General features: G+C 39.1%; 1 protein-coding gene and 1 long non-coding RNA gene across 3 annotated transcripts in view; one reads left to right on the top strand and one right to left on the bottom strand.

The window, feature by feature from the left end:
• LOC119619622 (uncharacterized) overlaps positions 1-2,217 on the bottom strand; it is a 29,666-nt gene extending 27,449 nt beyond the window's left edge. For both annotated transcript variants that reach the window (XR_005236119.2, XR_012091136.1), the window contains exon 1: positions 2,132-2,217. This is a non-coding gene — a long non-coding RNA (uncharacterized lncRNA). The remainder of the gene's footprint in view (positions 1-2,131) is intronic.
• Positions 2,218-14,214: 11,997 nt separating this feature from the next.
• Positions 14,215-17,486, top strand: RGS2 (regulator of G protein signaling 2). Its single transcript, XM_007989127.3, has 5 exons — positions 14,215-14,370; positions 15,367-15,468; positions 15,571-15,632; positions 16,199-16,365; positions 16,621-17,486. The coding sequence occupies exons 1-5, from the start codon at positions 14,261-14,263 to the stop codon at positions 16,813-16,815; spliced, it is 636 nt and encodes a 211-aa protein (XP_007987318.2). The 5' UTR covers positions 14,215-14,260; the 3' UTR covers positions 16,816-17,486.
• The last annotated feature ends 847 nt before the right edge of the window (positions 17,487-18,333 follow it).

Below are 18,333 nucleotides of genomic sequence, written 5' to 3'. Positions count from 1 at the left end.
CATCCATTCCCTCAGCAATGGCTGAGTATCCTCTATGTATGTGCCAACATACAAAAATAAACACAATAACTACAGTCTAGTCAGAGGTACTGACAAGACACTAGGTAATTGCAATTCATTACGGTAAGTAAATTAATAGTTGCTGTGAGAAATGATAGGTGCTGTGAGAACATGTAGGAGAGGCATCTCACTCAGATGTGTTAGTGGAGGGAGGAAAAGTCTCCAGGAGAGAAAGTTTATTTAAGCAATATCTGAAGGAGTATGAATAATATACAAGTTAGTCAGATGAAGAACGGGATGAATAAGGAAAAGATCCAAGACAGAGGAACAAGGAAGCATGGCATGTAGAAGGAACTAAAACAATCGAACAGGATAATAGCATAGAGAGCAAGGCAGAGGCACTAAAAGATGAGGCTGGGAAGGCATTCAGAAGCCAGATACAAAGACTTTTGTAATTCAAATTAAGGAATTTAGAACTTAAGGGCAATGAAAAGTCATTAGTAGTTTTAAGCAGAAAAGGAACAATAATCAGGTAAGTGTTTTAGTAAAATCATGCTGACTGAAAAATATATAATTTAGAAAAAAAAACAGACAAAGATAAGAAGTCTTGCTTCAGTTCATAAGAGAGATAAGGAGAGAATTAGAAAAGTGGAAATGGTAGTGGAGAGAAGGAGAAGTTCATATTTAAGAGTAAAATTCAGCCTGGACAACATAGTGAGACCCCATCTCTACAATAAATTTTTTTTTAATTAACCAGGTGTGGTGGCATGCACCTGAAGTCCCGGCTACTCCACAGGCTGAGGTGGGAGGATGGCTTGAGCCCAGGACTGCAGTGAGCAGTGACTGTGCCACTGTACTCCAGCCTGGGTGACAGAAGGAGACTCTGTCTCAAAAAATATTTTTTTAATTTAAAAAAAAAATGTAAAAAGAAATAAAACTTTTTTTTACAAAGTTGTAAATTTGTATAATGGGCAGAAATAAGCAGGATAGATTCAATATGGGATTAGGAGAGGCCAGGACTCAAAGGTGACTACTCTCTCCCTCCCGTGTTTTGTCTCAGGTATGGTACCATTCACTGAGATAGAGAACAAAGGCAAAGAAATAGATGTAATGGCAAAGATAGGAAATGCTAAATGCTGTGGGGTTTTTCTTTTGAACTGCCTTTTTGTCATCTAAGTGAATCAGTTAGGACAATGAGCTGTAAGGGTCTGAGATGAGCAGAGATCAGCACAAGGATTCGTCAGTATACAGATCACACGTGAATTTATGGGAATGGATAGTAAATCTGAGAGAGTAAATCTGCAGAACGAAAAGAGAAGACATCTAAGGAACTTCAACAGTTGATGGACAAATAAGATTACATCTCAACATAATAGCCAAACTATCACACACGCCATCTCACTGACAACAAATTGTAGGAATTTTTTAAATTCCACTTATTTGTACCTTCGTCTTCTTTTTTTTTTTTCTTGGAGACGGAAGATTGAAGGGAGACAACCTCTTCCCAAATAGAAAGAAAATCTGATATTTCTACAAACATTCCCTGATTTGGACATAAAAGACCTACGGAGAAAATTTTCCTGACCACCTTAAACTCACAGCTCTGCTAAGCCTTTAAATTCTCATAACCATCATCACTTAACCCTACTCTCTACCCTCCCCCAAAACACATATGCTCACAAACACACTTCCTTATTTTCAAGAACCTGTGTTCTTGACTGCTTCTCTCTTTCAAACCAAAAAGCAGTCTATTAAGGAGGTCTGTTTATGTGCTACATGGCAAAAAGAAACCCTAAATACTTAATTTTTTGTATTAAAAAAATGGGGGGATCAGAAGGATAGAAGGCATGTGGGAAAAACAAGTTATTAAAAAATGAAAAAATAAGAAAAAGTAAATAAATTAAAAAGGGGCTTCACAAAGCATAGACAACTTCCTCCAGACATTCTTTATGTTTTATCAGTCATCTGCCAGCCCAGGAAGGAATCATGGTGTTCCCCAAGAGGCAGGACAGCCAGGAGCTGTGCACCTCAGATATGGAAATGGGAATATAAAAAACAACACGTCATGTTGGCTGAAATTCTGGAGCTCTTACTTGCTGCTGGTATTTCAGGACAAGAAGTAATGACTTACCACCTTTTGGCAAGGTAATAGGTTTTGGAAAGACTTGGTCCATCATTCCTTGCTCTCTTGATATCAGTGTTGATTTATTCTTTCAGGAAAACTCTACAATCAATTTAAAAAAATTAAAAAATTAAACGTACTAGAAAAAGTATCTCAGCCCTTTCAAAGATGAAGTATTCACACCAGCTTGAACCCCACTGATTCAGGATATAGATTCTATTCACATATTTCCTCCTCTTTAAAGAAGAAACTGAGGCCTATAGCTATGAAGAGCTCCCTGGAATCCTGCAGTTACTCAGCACTAGGCCTTGCTGCATCAGCATCTTGGATACCTAAGTTGTCGCTCTGCCCATAGGACAGTATGTGCTGTGGAGGGCCACTCCTCACCTGGTCAACAGAGTGTAGTCATTTCAGAATACATGTGTAGCCATCTCTGGGTTGGTGTTTATTGTGATCTCATCTCTGTCAGCTCAAATATCCCAACTTTTCTTGACAGTGACTGGTGAAGTGAGCCACATAAATAGAAGAAATGGGTGACTATATCAGCTCCTATTCTATATCCTACTTCCAGAAAACCTACAGGCTCCCTGAGGATCATGACTTCATGAAAAGGCAATCAAATGAGATTCTGACATCTCATAGTCAGGGTGAACTTTTGAAAATGTAGATTGGATAACTGCTCCCCAATGGCTCTTTTGTGCATCTGCCGTTACCATGGGCAGAAAAGACTGGGCTTGTAACACAGGTTATAAAACAAGGGTAAGAAATATGTGGGCCAGAGCCAAGGCTGGAGCTGCACTTGCCCATATCAGCTGTCCTCAGCACACATGAGGGAGCTCAGCCAGACCTGCAGAGCCATTCATCCCAGCCTGGCCCTGCCAAAACCAGTGGGCCCCACAAAGGGTTGCAACTTACTTCACCAATTTTACCTTTTAAAATGAAGGAAGAGCTGGGCACAGTGGCTCCCATCTGTAATCCCAGCACTTTCGGAGACTGAGGCAGGAGGACCCTTGAGCTCAGGAGTTCAAGACTAGCCTGGGTGACATAGCAAGACCTTGTCTCTACTAAAACTCAAAAAACTTAGTCAGGTGTGGTGACTTACACCTACGGTCACAGATGCTTGGGAGGCTGAGGAGGGAGGATCACCTGACCATAGGAGGTCGAGGCTGAAGTGAGCCATGATCATGCCACTGCACTCCAGCCTGGGTGACAGAGACAGATATTGTCTCCAAGAAAAAAAAGAAGAAGAAGAAGGAGGAGGAAGAAATAAGTAGAATTTTTAAAATTCCTACTAATTTGTTGTCAATGGGATGGTGTGTGTGATATAGTTTGGATGTGCCCTCCAAATCACCTGTTGCGATATAATCCCCAGTGTTGGAGGCAGGGCCTAGTGGAAGGTATTTTGATCATGGGGGCAGATCCCTCACGGCTTGGTGCTATCCTCACCATAGTGACTTAGTTCTTACAAGATGCAATCGTTTAAAAGTGTGTGGCACCTCCCCTCCTTCCCTCTCCCTCTTGTTCCTGCTTTGACCACGTGACATGCAAGCTCCCACTTTGCCTTCCCCCATAAGTAAAAGTTCCCAAGGCATCCCCATAAGCAGTCGCAGTGCTATGCTTCCTGTACAGCCTGCAGAACCATGAGCCAATTAAACCTCTTATAAATTACCCTAGTCTCAGGTAATTATTTATAGCAACGTAAGAATGGCCTGATAAAGTGACTTTCAGAGACAGGGTCTCACTGTTGCCCAGGCTAAAGTGCAGTGGCACAATGAGAGTTCACTGCAGTCTCAAACCCCTGGGCTCAAGCAATCCTTGCACCTCAGCCTCAGAATAGCTAGTACCGTGGGAAAACACCACTGTGCCCAGCTAAGTTTCATTTGTTTGTTTGTAGAGACAGGGTCTTGCTATGTTGCCCAGTCTGATCTAGAACTCCTGGGCTCAAGTGAGCCTCCCACCTTGGCCTTCCAAAGTACTGGGATGCAGGTGTGAGCCACCAAGCCTGGCCAAGACTGAGTTGTTAAATTCAGTTGAACAAAGCCTGGGTCCCCTACTGCCTAGGGATCAGTCCCTGTGAGGAAAGCTGCATCAGCATCTGATACCCTCAAAGATTATCATTCTGAAAAGTATCTTGAAGGGCTTCTGCATCATCAAACATTTTACCACATGCAAAAAGAGTTTGAGAAAATTGAGTTTTCCTAGCTCATAACTACAGTACAGGCTTCAGTTGTGAAAACTTTCTAAAATTCCAACTTATTTCTTCCTTTGTTTTTCAAGGTATAATTGGTGAAGTAAGTTGAAACCCTTTGTAGAGTCCTTCATAATCTTTTCCCCACTTGTGTTCTGCCCTCTCTGTGAATAGTCAAGGCCAGACAGACATGAAGAGGCTCTGAGAATAAGAAGTTTTTGGTGCTCTGTGGCTAAAAGATCCAGGGCCACAAAATGATAAGTTTATTTAAGAGAAGGAGAAGCCAGGTGCAGGGGTGCAAACCTCCTCCTAGCTACTCAGGAGGCTGAGGTGGGAGGATTGTCTGAGCCCAGTCTAAGGTCATAGTATTCTATGATGGTACTTGTGAATAGCCATTGCACTCCAGCCTGGGCAACATAGCAAGACCCTGTCTCTTTAAAAAAAAATAGAGAAGGAGAAGAATTAGCCAGCAATTTACTGTATTTATTCCTTCTCTCTCACCTCCACTGAAGTCTACCAGGCACTGATTTGGTTCCAGGCAGAATACTCTCTGGTGCTGTATGATGGTCTATGAGACCTAACAAACTGAAGTGCCTCACAACAGCCTAGGGGATCACAGAGAGACTGATCATGGCTGTGATGTTCAGTGTTGCACTGGTTCTAGGGGACACTGTGCCAGCCAGCAGCAGCCCTGCCAGAGGACTTTCAACCAGATCCCGATACCCATGGATTGCTGTGGAAGATGGTGTTATTTATAGTCATGATCAGATTTTTAATAATTAAAGGCCTATCTTATACAAGTAAAGACATAGAACTAGCCACTGATGCTTCTCTTCTTCTAGAGGAAAGACTTTCAAATTTTTTACACATTTAACCTTTTCCAAAAAGAATTTGAAGGCCTTGACTTAACTTTAATGGAATCCATGCTCAGAAACAAACTATGGGAAATAGAAAAACCAGAAGGCATTAAAAAAGAGCTGAAAATCTCCAACTCTTTGCTTGGACTTAGAAAATACATTCTTTTAGAAAAAGACTTAGCAAAGAGTGACCTGAACATTTAGAACAAGTTGAACCTGACATTACAAGAAATATCCAGAACATTCATCAAGCAAAATAATAGACAATGCACTAAAGACATTCAATTTCAAGTAGCTACAAGCAAACAGCCTTCAAAATATATCAGAAGACTGAAGAACAACTTCAGACAGCACTGAGGAGATGTTTCTGATGAAAATTTCTATATTATGAGAAGTAAAAAACTGCTTTCACAAGAAACTAAGGAGGTGTGCAGTGCTCTGACTGTAACAGAAACATAGGCGGTCCTCCGCCTATGCTCGGTGTTGACGTACATTGTTTCTATAAAAAGAACTAACTATGTTAGGATGAAAGGAAGCTATCTGTGCAGACCTGTCTTTAGAACCTTTGAAGATAATAAAATAATATTTGATTCTATGGTGATATTCTCTAGATGAAGCTATGGTGAAAAATGTTTTGGAAAGGCAAAAAAAAAAAAAAAAAAAAAAAAAAAAAAAAGACACAGTACTAGCAGTTCCCAAAGTGGTGAAATCAGTACTAAGAGCAAGTCTGTAGATTCTAGCATTGGGGGCCTTTCATAGTCCAGCCCTGTGGCCAGTCTCAATGTAAATTCCACCAAGAGCTCAGGACAAAGCAACAATAATTCAAATACGTGTGCAGAATTTCAAATAAAATGTGGTGGTGCCATTAAGACACTGAAACTCTCTCAGAGAAAATGTCTTGAAGGGCCGCTAGACCTGATAAATTATATAGATGTTGCCGAGCAAGATGAAAAGTTGCCTCTTGTTCTTCCGGAGGAAAAATTTATAATGGGAGTTTCCAAGTGTGATATAAGTATCAACATCAGATCAGTATGATATATTGTATAGGCATGTTCTATATTTAATCCTCTGGATGGTGTGTTATGACAATGGTCTGAGGGTGGAAAAAATTTTATTGGCTCTGAAGAACACAGATGCAAGCAATGATGAATACAGCCTGTGTGTTCATCAGTGCAACCAGGTGGAACAAACATAAGCAATTTGAAAAGTTCTATCTGCCACTTTTGACTCTGTATTAACATCTGAGTAATGTTGAATCCTGCAATCAAGTGAACGTCAATTTATCTGAAAGTTCAGCTGTGTTCAAAAGAGTTGTTTTCAATCTGCAATGTTGTACTATTACGGAAATATGAAGTGATCCCTTTTCTGGATTTTCTTAAGAAAATGCAATAAATAAAATATTGATTTTTTTATATTAAGATGTTTTATATTAAACAGTGGGGGGAAAAAGAAGCTAAAGAGTGGATAGAAAGATGAGCAAACTTATTAATCAGGAAAATAAAGTTTTAAAAAGCTAGTGAGTATGGAATAAGCTTTAAATAATAAAGTCAAATCCACCATTTGCTAAAGATGACAGATAAGGCTGCCATTGAGGTAGAAGAAAACATGAACAGTGGAATTCTGAAATTAGATATAATGAATGCATCAGAGTACGGGTACTTCTAAAAATAAATCCAAAAGAATTCTGAAAAAATATGAGTAATGTTGCATAGTTAAATACAGCTCATCTAGGCTGGGCTAGGCCAAGTGGCTATCCTGGCTTCAGCTGGGCTTATTTTCAAATTTATTTTAGAAACTCTTAACCAGATGTTCACTGTAAATTAACTGAAGGAGATAAAATAGTTGATGCACTGAAAAATTATAGGTCTCCAAGTGAGAAATCTTCACTACAATCAGAAATGGGGGCAAATGCAGTCAGAAAGGGAGAGACAAAAGCTCCAGTGGCAACTTTAAGTCCTTCCTACAGTGCCCTGAGAAAAAGAAATGTTTTCACCAAATATCTAATGTGGAGATATTTCACTCTGTAAAGATAGTGAAGATGCCTACAAAAAAAGATGAAAAGATTAACATGTAAAGAGCTGTACATTTCCAAAACATTTTTAAGGAAGAACATAAATATTTAGGAAAGTAACTTCATTCAGAAAAATAACTCAAAATGTATCACTAACCTAAATGTAAAATGCAAAACTATAAACTTCTAGAAGAGAATCACCAAGGAGAAAATCTGGATGACCTTGGATATGAAAATGAATATCACATCAAGATACAATCCGTGAAAGAAAGAATTGATAAACTGGACATCATCAAAATATAATAAAAAAAAATCTCTGCTCTGCAAAAGACAACGTCAACGTAATGGAAAAACAAGTCACAGATTGGAAGAAAATATTTGCAAAAGGGATATCTGATTTTAAAAAACCTCTAATCCAAAATACACAAAGAATTCTTAAAACTCAACAATAAGAAAACAATTCAACTAAAAAATGGGCCAAAGAACATACCAGACATCTCAACCAAGATAATAAAGATGGCAAATAAGCATGTGAAAAGATACTCTAAATCATATGTCATTAGAGAAATGCAAAATGAAACAACAATGAGATACCAATACACACCTGTTAAAATGGCCAAAATCCAGAACTGACTACAGCAAATGCCAAAAAGGACATGCAACAGGAATTCCCATTTGTTGCTGGTGGGAATGCAACATAGTACAGTCACTTTGGAAGTGGTTGGTGGTTTCTCATGAAACTAATCATACTCTTACCTTATGATTGAGCAATTATGCCCTTCATTATCTGCCCAAAGGAGTTGAAAACTTGCACCCACACAAAAACCTGCACATGAATGTTTATAGCAACGTTATTCATATTTGTCAAAACTTGGAAGCAACAAAAATGTCCTTCAGTAGGTGAGTGGATAAACTGTGGTACATCTAGACGATGGAATATTACTCAGCACTAAAAAGAAATGAGCTATTAAGCCCTGAAAAGACATGGAGGAAACATAAATGCATATTACTAAGTGAAAGAAGCCAATCTGAAAAGGCTACATATTGTGTGATTCCAACTATAACACTCCGGAAAAGGCAAAACTATGGAGACAGAAAACAGAAAATTGGTGGTTGCTAGGGGTTATGGGGTTATGGGGTAGGGAGGGAGGAATGGGCAGAACACAGAGAATTTTTAGGGCAGAGTGAAAATACTATGATGCTATAATGGTGGATACATGTCATTATAAATTTGTCTAAACCCACAGAACGTACAACACCAAGAACAAACCCTAATGTCAACTATGGACTCTGGGTGGTAATGATGTGTCAATATAAGTTGTCAGATATTAGTAATGGGGTGGTTATGTATGTATGGGAGCAGAAGACATATGCGCTATCTCTGTACCTTCCTCTCAAATGTGCTGTAGTCTGCTCTACAAAAACACTCTTTAAATTAAAAAGTAACCTTACACCACTGACGTGCCCAAAGGAGTATTTGAAAGGGCCCAAGACGACCACCAGGAAACTTCATAAATGAACAGATCCCCAAAAAAGAATGAGGATTCTGCACAGGAGCAAGACAGAAAAATGAGCAAAAGAGTCACCTAGAAGAAACTAGTCCTACTACAAAGTTTAGCTGAAGGCCAGTCCTGAGAACTATGTACTATCATCTACCAAGCTGTCCAGGACATTTCCAGTATTGTTTTCTTTTAAATTCCTACAAAGGAAGAGTACTATAACTACTTGTGCATGAAAGATAAGTAGCCTAAGCACAACAAAGCCAAACAATGTGCCGGAGTTCTAAACAAATTAGGGCAGAGACTAGGAACAAAAACCAAGTATCCCAATTATGGACAACCCCTCCAGCCATCCCACTCTCCTAAGGGTACTTCATGAAAAGAAATGCAAAATTATTCTGTCTTTTGAAACTAGGAACTTTTGAGGGGACTAGTGCCACATGGCAACTGTGTCAAGGCCTACAGACATCTCCTTAAAAGCATTATATTTTTTCTAATTAATTCTGTTGAGATTTTGGAATTTTTGTTTCAAAAATGTGTTTGGGAGAGAGATCCACAAGGTTTTAGGTTATTAGGAAGTAGTCCATGAATAAAAACCTGTGAAAACCAATTCTAAAATGGATTAATGCTCTCTACATAGAAATAGTCATCAGTATACTGAAAAAGAAATACTAACAGATTCCTTATTTATTAGATGAAAAATGGCTTTCCTCAGACTTTTTTTTAAAAAAGGCTTTGTGATTATTATCACATAGATACTAAAAATTTTGTATTTTGTTAACTTACTATCCCCACATTTCAAAAAAGTAGTCGATAGGACACTTGACACTCCAATGGTTTGGCAAAATTTCATGGACAGAAATTTAAATCCCAGTCAAAAGAAACACCAAAAAAGAAATTCCTAGTTTTACCCTCATAGACAATATGCCAACTATGTAACCTATTTTATAAGAAAGCATTTATATCACCTATTCTCCCCTGGTATTCCATGCACAAAAAGAGTGCAGCAGCAGGAACACATTGGAAACAATTCCCTTATTCAGACCTCATACTTACAGTCCTTTACCTTATAGACCTAATAGCTACAACAACCTTTCCAAGGTATTTCAATATGTGTTAGTATTTTTTAGGAAAAAAACAACAACAACAACAACACTTCATGACACTCTTATTGCTGGTTTATGAAGGGCATCTAGATGTTTTTGTAAACAGGGGGCTATTAAATTTAAGCAGGACCTGCCTGCATTGGAAGTATGACATACTCCATGTCATATACTTGGTATAAATTTAAGACAGAACCATGGAATTACACTAACTGGAAGTATCAACACAAGGACTGGTAAAATTATTAACTTAGCTATAATACATGTCAAATAGGTTTAACCTGTGATTTATTTCTGACAAAAACACTCATTTTCTCTCAGCTTCTGGGTATGAACATTACATTCTCAAAAATTAATCATAATTTTTAAATCTCAGATCATATTAGGGGTTAAGGAGTAAAGTACAAAATCTCATGGGGTCATAGTTTCATTCTGTTAAAGAATATTTCACCAACTAAAGTTAAATCGGACAAAATTTTTTTAAAAACACAGGCATTATACTTCTTTAAATATATTCAACAATTAGGGTAAAAAAAGTTTTCATTTTTTCCAATTACTCATCACCACATAGCATTTAACTTCCTGATTCTTTTTCCTTTTTTTTTTTTTAACTAACGCACCTATTTAACATTTCATAAGGTAATCAATAGGTTTACAGCTCTTAGAAATTTGGAAACTAAAATATCTTACTAACTGAAAAAAAGCAAAGCACAGAATAATACACAGAATTATACTTTTGTGTTTTTTAAAGCAAGTATCTTGGTTCCTAAATTCCTTTTTTTTTGTTTATCTTTTTTTTTTTTTTTTTAAGAGGCAGGGTCTCCCTCTGTCACCCAGGCTAGAGGGCAGTGGCACCATCATGGCTCACTGTAGCCTCAAACTCCTTGGGCTCAAGCAATCCTCCCACCTCAACTGCCTGAGTAGATGGGACTACAGGTGCATACCACCACGCCTAGGTAATTTTTTAAAATATATTTTTGTACAGACGGGGTCTAGCTATGCTGCCCAAGCTGGTCTTGAACTCCTGGGCTCCAGCAAGCCTCCTTTCTTGGCCTTCCAAACTGCTGCGATTACAGGCGTGAGCCACAGCATCCCGTGGTTTCTACATTTCTAAAGCATAAGTAGGAGAGTTATTTTATATAAATATTTTTAGTTAATAGGAATAGGAATTAATAATTTTTATTAATAAAATTAGCATAGAGTGGGAGCAGAAGGGAGAAGTATGACAGGGGAAATTTTTACTCTTCACAATTTAAGACACGCAAAATATATCATACAAGAACCTAAGATATGTTATGCAAGAAACTTGTATTTTTTGTTTGCCTTCTTCTATAAACTTTTAAAAAATTATAAAAAGTTCATAAACTATCTGGAAAACCTCCACCACTAATCTGTTCAATCAATCTCTCCAGTAGAGGGCATGGTAGGTTCAACACAGAAAATGTATGGTTCGTTTATAAGCCACTCTCAAACTATGGTTTTGCTGCGCAACTTTTACAACCCACTGCATTGTTTCTTCCTCTACCACAGGATGGAAAATATGTGTCATCTTTATGTGGAGCAATTCTATTTACCTAAAAGCCAGTTGCAACAACAAAAAGGGAAGTCATCAAAGATTCCAGCTTTCGTTTTACATATATATACGTAAATATACATGTAATACATATTACACATATGTGTGAAATATATAAGATGTATATATTCATGTTATATATAACATGTATATGTAAATATACATATATTGCCCTGTCTTTTAAAAGACATTAACATGGCAAGTTTTTGAGGAAAAGGTTTCTATAGCAGGTACTGCCTTAACTCTTAAAATTACACAGAGATACAAAAATTGCAAGTTGATTTATATCCAGATTTATTAACCAACCACATAATTTTCAGAGAAAAATTAATTTTCTGCCACCTGACATCAGCCACTGATCTGGGTTTATGAAAAAAGCAAAGAATTATATTAAACACAAAAACATCAAGAATAATCTATATTTAAACCAGTTACTTACACAGGTACATGTATATTCACCTTCATTAATATATTGAGATGATTAAACTTCCTTGGTGTGGAGATCTCTGAAAAGTGTACTTAATTATTATTATTTTAAGAGACAGGGTCTCACTCTATCACTCAAGTTGGAGTGCAATGGCACAATCATAGCTCACTGCAACTTGAATGCTTGAGCCTCGAACTTCTGAGCTCAAGCCTTCCGCCTGCCTCAGCCTCCCAAAGTGCTGGAATTTCCAACATGAACCACAATACCCAGCCTGAAAAGTTTAAATGTTAATCAGTTTCCTTATTTTTCTGATTTATTATCCAGTGAGCATTTATTAAATATCTATAATGAGCTTGATCTTCTACAAATTTGTGTATCTTGTGTATTTGTGTACCTACAAATTTAAACATTTTGATATTTAATAGTACTTACACATTTATAACCTAATTACCTCTGAGTTAATCCTCGTATGATTTTTCCATCTTGAATAGCTATGGTTTGAACATTTCCTTTTTCCACACATATGCAAATCAGTAATAAACTTTTGTACAGTACTTTAGAGCTTAGAAAAGACCTTTCATGTAAGAGTCACATAATATCCTCTGAGGCTGGCAAGAAACTACATGTTACTCTTATTACAGATGAGAAACTGGGACTCAAAGAGGTGTGAAGCTACTGTCCCAACAGTTACTTATCATTTACTGGTTAAGTCTAGGCTCTAATTGAGTCTCCTGACAGAAGTCCAGCTCTCTCTCTCTCTCTCTCTCTCTCTGCGGCCTCTTTGCGAGAACTCCTGGCCTACCAGCGAATTTAACTGTCTATGAGTGAATTCTAACATCTAAGGTTCTAAGTATAAAATATATTGAGGTTTACATTGGTGAGAAAAAGCAAGTGTCTGCGTATTACAGACAGCTGATAAATACGTACTGAGTCATCAGAAAGTGAAAATAGATGTAGGAATATTATGCAAAGTTTAGGAGAGGAAGAGCATATGCTTAAGGAAAAATGGCATTGAGTTAACAAGCATGTTTCAAAATACCTGTTACTGAAATCTACATGATTTTCCTTTCCACAGTAAAGTCCACAACTGTTGTCTTAAATAACTGCAGGTTTTGCCCTTTAAGTCAAACTTGGAGCTCCAACTACTGGCAGCTCACCGTAAGAATATATTAACTATTTCCAATTTTCTTTTAACAAGTCGAATACTATCTAGAGAAAATATCTGCAGCTTGTTTGCAAAGCCGCTTAAACATTTCATTGGCTAGTTCTGGTAATATTGTACGAAATCAACTCATTTTGTGGTTGAGCTAATCTATTTGTTTTTACCAATCAAGTCGTTTTAAAACCTTCAGGAGATGATACTTGAAGAATTAACAAAAAACTTAATGAAGGAAATTGTTAACTCCTCCTCCCCCCTACTTTTTGCCAGTTATTAAAAGTTCTGGTAAATCCTAACTCAAAACAAGAATGACTCATGAGGAAATCCTGACTCCTTGAACTCATGATTCTAGTGCATTACAGCTCTGAAATATCTGTGTCTCCAGCTTTCTCTCCCACCATAAGGAAACCTGTGATTTCCATTTTGGCAGATGTGACCAAGGGCTCCTGAGGAATGACCCTATAGACAGACCCAGCCACGTGCCTAATAGTGATCAAAAATGCAAATCCAATTAAAGCACTGTCTTCTGATAAAGTCACCTTCTCTTGTTCAATCCGTAATGTTATTTCCCAACGTGTTTCAAGACGCCCCAGCAAGCTGCAGAGCAGGTCCCACCCTGCCCCCGGGCAGTCAACGTTTCAGGTTACACCTTCCTTAAATTAAGTGGCAGAGAGAAACGGGGGAGGGTCTCCCCGTAGCCTCAGTTCATTGACCAGGGTGTGTCGAATGAGTCCCTACAGTAGGACAGCAAACAAGAAATGAGGCGCGGGGTCAGGGAACGCGCTCAAAAAAAGAAAAATCCCACTCTTCATTCAAAATCAGGCCACTGAACTCCGGCCTCGCGGCGGGCGACCTCCTCCTGCCAGCGAATCGCCGCTCTGGCCTGGGGCTGGGGAGCCCGTCAGGGTGGGTGGGTGAGGGAGCGACGCAGCCCCCCGCCGGGCCGCAGCCAACTTCGGCTCTCTCCCTCCGCCGTAAGCCCCCGCCTGGCCGCCACGCTTCAGCAAAAGGTCGTGGGCAACGGCCCACACTGAAAAGTCCCTGTCCGGCCCCCAGCTGGCCGCTGCTATGTAGTCCCAGTGCGCAAGAAGCCCGGGCCGCAGACGTCAGCAGCGCCCTGGCTTCCAGACCCTTCGGCGTTAACCGTGACTGCCGCTGGCGGGCGCTGACCCCATCCCAGTGCCCGTTTGCAACCAACCAATCCGCATCCTCTTGAGGCGGGGCCGGAGCCGCGATGCCCCGCCCCCAAGTCGCGGCTTCTTATAAAAGCTGCGACGTTCGCCCAGCAGCAAACAGCCGCGGCCCCGGCGGGAGGACGATAATGCAAAGTGCTATGTTCTTGGCTGTTCAACACGACTGCAGACCTATGGACACTAGCGCTGGCAGCGGCCACAAGAGCGAGGAAAAGCGGGAAAAGATGAAACGGACCCTGTGAGTATGGCTTTCTTCCCTCTCCCGCCACCCCTGCCACACACTGCGAGCTGCAAACGCGGTACTTTGGGCTCGGCTTTGATGTTAGGAAACTAGCCCGAGCCTCTGCAGGGGGAAAAAAAAAACATCGAAAAGGTCGGTTTGTTAAGGTTAAATCTGGGTGATGCTCGGGTAGAGTTTAGGAACCGAGGGAGATAGTTGATATGAGGGCGGTGGTGGATGCGCTAAGAAATTGCGGGTTGGCTTTTTGTCCTCCTGCATTCAAAATGACATCAGAATCCTGCGGCTGAAGCGCGTCCCCAGCATGCATACGTTCCACGATGAGTTCTCATCAGCTTACACAGCTCCTGGAAGGAGATGCTCTTCCTGGTTGTGAATATACTCGTTTAAAATCCATTTTTGTTTTTTAATTATAGAGCAGATCTCACCCAGTCACGAATGTGGAACAAATAATTGTTCTGCAGCGTCTGCTTAAAAGAAGTGTTGTAGGTGGGGAAGGAAGAGCGCAGGGGAATCAGTCACCCACCTCCTTGTACACTGTCTCTGGCATGCTCCAGAACCTCTTGCTCTAAAGAGAGAAGCGTGGGCCGGCTCCAGACAGTTCCACGTCTGTCCTTTTCATTAAAGTGTAAAACCCCTCGGAATTGTAATTAACCTTGCAAACAAACTGATGCCCTTTGTGAGCCAGAAATAGTATCTGCCTTTTGAACTAAATTCATTAACAATTCTTTAAAATACCCTAGTGATTTTAGGTAGCCCTGCCCTTAGTTGTAAAACTAGTAGATACGATCAGATTAATGGATGAAACTGCTCAGTACATGAGGTTTAAATGTTAAGTGGATAAGACTGTTATTTGAAGAGTTCTTGCTTTGCCTTATGCGGTTTGTCTCTAGTTACTGGGTGACTTTATTTGGTAAAAATGCGTTCAGCTGCAGTAGCATATTCAAGTGTTGCTACTTAGTGATTATCTTTTTAAAATTTTTTTGTTTGTTTTAGTTTAAAAGATTGGAAGACCCGTTTGAGCTACTTCTTGCAAAATTCCTCTACTCCTGGGAAACCCAAAACCGGCAAAAAAAGCAAACAACAAGCTTTCATCAAGTAAGTTGAGAATCCTGTACTTGCAAATATTAATAGTTAGTTGCTGAACTGAAAAGGGGAACTCTGATGTGCATAAGCTAACATGCAGAACCTCTCTTGCAGACCTTCTCCTGAGGAAGCACAGCTGTGGTCAGAAGCATTTGACGAGCTGCTAGCCAGCAAATGTAAGTTAACTCTTGAACTTGAGCCATTGCTAATATTGCAAAAGCCTAGAAAGGCTGGGTCCACACAACAAAAGAGCAGCTTGCCTGAGGGGGATTAGACTGCAGTCACTATTGGATAAAGCCTGTTTTTCTCTCCTTTATTTCCCCGGGTTTAACCATGGAAATAAATGCATGTATTTCCTCCAGGTGGGGAAGAAAATCAGCCTAAAAAAATTAAAGTTGCAGTTGCTTATAGTTAAGGTTGAGTCAGTTTTTCCATTGCATACTATGTTTTCAAGAAGCTTAGTTCCCAGGGAATTTACGTCTCCCCTATAAATATTTACTTTGCATTGACAGCAAAGTACTTATATTTTTGCAGCAGAGGGCCAACATAAGCATTTTGCCTACTGGTATCTTCGTCTTTAAAAAGCTAAATTTTGAGAATTACACGTTTAAGCGAAATCTAGAAAATTGCTGTCATTTAGAAATAATTAAAATGTGAGGGAGAAGTACTAGGAGAAACATAAAGAATCATTTGGTCACTCGGTTCTTCACATTCTGCATGCTTTCTTTTCTCCCCCCTTCAGATGGTCTTGCTGCATTCAGGGCTTTTTTAAAGTCGGAATTCTGTGAAGAAAATATTGAATTCTGGCTGGCCTGTGAAGACTTCAAAAAAACCAAATCACCCCAAAAATTGTCCTCAAAAGCAAGGAAAATATATACTGATTTTATAGAAAAGGAAGCTCCAAAAGAGGTAAGGAAACAAGTTCCTAAATTCAGCACAATCTGGACACTTTTAGCACAAAAGTGAAACAAAATAAGAGCAAAGTAGGGCTAGAAGGAGGGGTAAAAAGTTCCCCCCATGTTGTAGCTTTCAGTTATGTTAAAGTTCTTCTGTGACTTAGGTAGTAAAGCTAATCACACATAATTTTTATTTTTTGTTTTCAAATACTAAATTTTAATCTTTAACTCTGAACACCAAATAAACAACTTTTTTGTTTTATTTCAGATAAACATAGATTTTCAAACCAAAACTCTGATTGCCCAGAATATACAAGAAGCTACAAGTGGCTGCTTCACAACTGCCCAGAAAAGGGTATACAGCTTGATGGAGAACAACTCTTATCCTCGTTTCTTGGAGTCAGAATTCTACCAGGACTTGTGTAAAAAGCCTCAAATCACCACAGAGCCTCATGCTACATGAAATGTAAAAGGGAGCCCAGAAATGGAGGACATTTCATTCTTTTTCCTAAGGGGAAAGACTGACCTGCCATAAAGACTGACCTTGAATTCAGCCTGGGTGTTCAGGAAACATCACTCAGAACTATTGATTCAAAGCTGGTTAGTGAATCAGGAAGCCAGTAACTGACTAGGAGAAGCTGGTATCAGAACAGCTTCCCTCACTGTGTACAGAACGCAAGAAGGGAATAGGTGGTCTGAACGTGGTGTCTCACTCTGAAAAGCAGGAATGTAAGACGATGAAAGAGACAATCTAATACTGTTGGTCCAAAAGCATTTAAAATCAATAGATCTGGGATTATGTGGCCTTAGGTAGCTGACTGTACATCTTTCCCTAAATCGATCCATGTTACCACATAGTAGTTTTAGTTTAGGACTCAATAACAGTAAAGTGTTTACTATGTGCAAGGGTATTGGAGTTCTTATGACCACAGATCATCAGTACTGTTGTCTCATGTAATGCTGAAATGGTCCATGTTTGCATTGTTAAAAATGACATGTGAAATAGAATGAGTACTATGGTGTTGAAAACTGCAGTCTCCGTTATGAGTGCCAAAAATCTGTCTTGAAGGCAGCTACACTTTGAAGTGGTCTTTGAATACTTTTAATAAATTTATTTTGATAAATAATATTGAACACTTGGAGTCTAGATGTGATTTTATTTTTGATAACTGGAAATGTGGCAGATAAAGGGAAAACATCTTTATCTGAAGACATTTCAGTTTTTGTGCCTGCCTAGTGAGAACTGACAGTCTTCAGAACTGAGAAATGATAATTGCAGACAGACAATTCTTTTTTTTAAAACCTATACGCATTATGTAGGCCTAAGGAAGTCACACCCTTAGAACCACTGCATTTATGCTTTCTAATCTTAAAAAAAATCAAGCTTCTTGTTAATGAAAATAAACACTGATCTAAAGCCGCCTGTGAGCATCTAAGTACCAGCTAAATACGAGAAGTAAACGTAATGGAGACAAGCACAAAAATTCATATAATTAAGCTTCTCAAATCAAGGAGCCAAATAAGGTCAATGTAGGCCTGTCTTCATTTACTTTTCATTGGTTCCAAGCTCACCCACAGGTACTGGCATGGGCTTCCAAGATACATACCTGAAATTGTTCCTTTCCATGATGTATCAATACAAAAATCTCAGAATTTTCCTGACTTTCATGCCTTCATTTGGCCAATAAATCTGTGTTACTTTAGGTAATGATAGTCAAAAGAAGGGCGCTTTTGTTTCTTAGACTTAAATCCAGAAATATGCTTTTTTCCACTTGAGAGAGGAAGCCCTTGAATCTGTTTTCAAACTGGTGAATTATTAAAAAACACCCCTTCCTCAGCAGGCTGTTTTTTCAATGTCCTTGATTACGGTCTTAATACAAAAGGAGGAGGAACCCTGATTTTAGAGTTGGAAGACCTGACCCAAAGTAATCATTTCTCATAGCTTTGTGACCTTGGGTGTCCCATTATCTTCCCTGACTCT

The sequence above is a fragment of the Chlorocebus sabaeus genome, chromosome 25 (assembly GCF_047675955.1).
Source record: "Chlorocebus sabaeus isolate Y175 chromosome 25, mChlSab1.0.hap1, whole genome shotgun sequence".
NCBI lineage: Eukaryota > Metazoa > Chordata > Mammalia > Primates > Cercopithecidae > Chlorocebus > Chlorocebus sabaeus.
Note: the sequence above shows the minus strand (reverse complement) of the source record. Positions and strands in the feature narration are given on the sequence as shown.

Coding starts and splice junctions, on each gene's coding strand:
- RGS2 (XM_007989127.3), top strand. CDS start 14,261: ATGCAAAGTGCTATGTTCTTGGCTGTTCAACACGACTGCAGACCTATG. Junction 14,371..15,366: donor GAAAAGATGAAACGGACCCT/GTGAGTATGGCT, acceptor TGTTTGTTTTAG/TTTAAAAGATTGGAAGACCC. Junction 16,366..16,620: donor AAAAGGAAGCTCCAAAAGAG/GTAAGGAAACAA, acceptor GTTTTATTTCAG/ATAAACATAGATTTTCAAAC.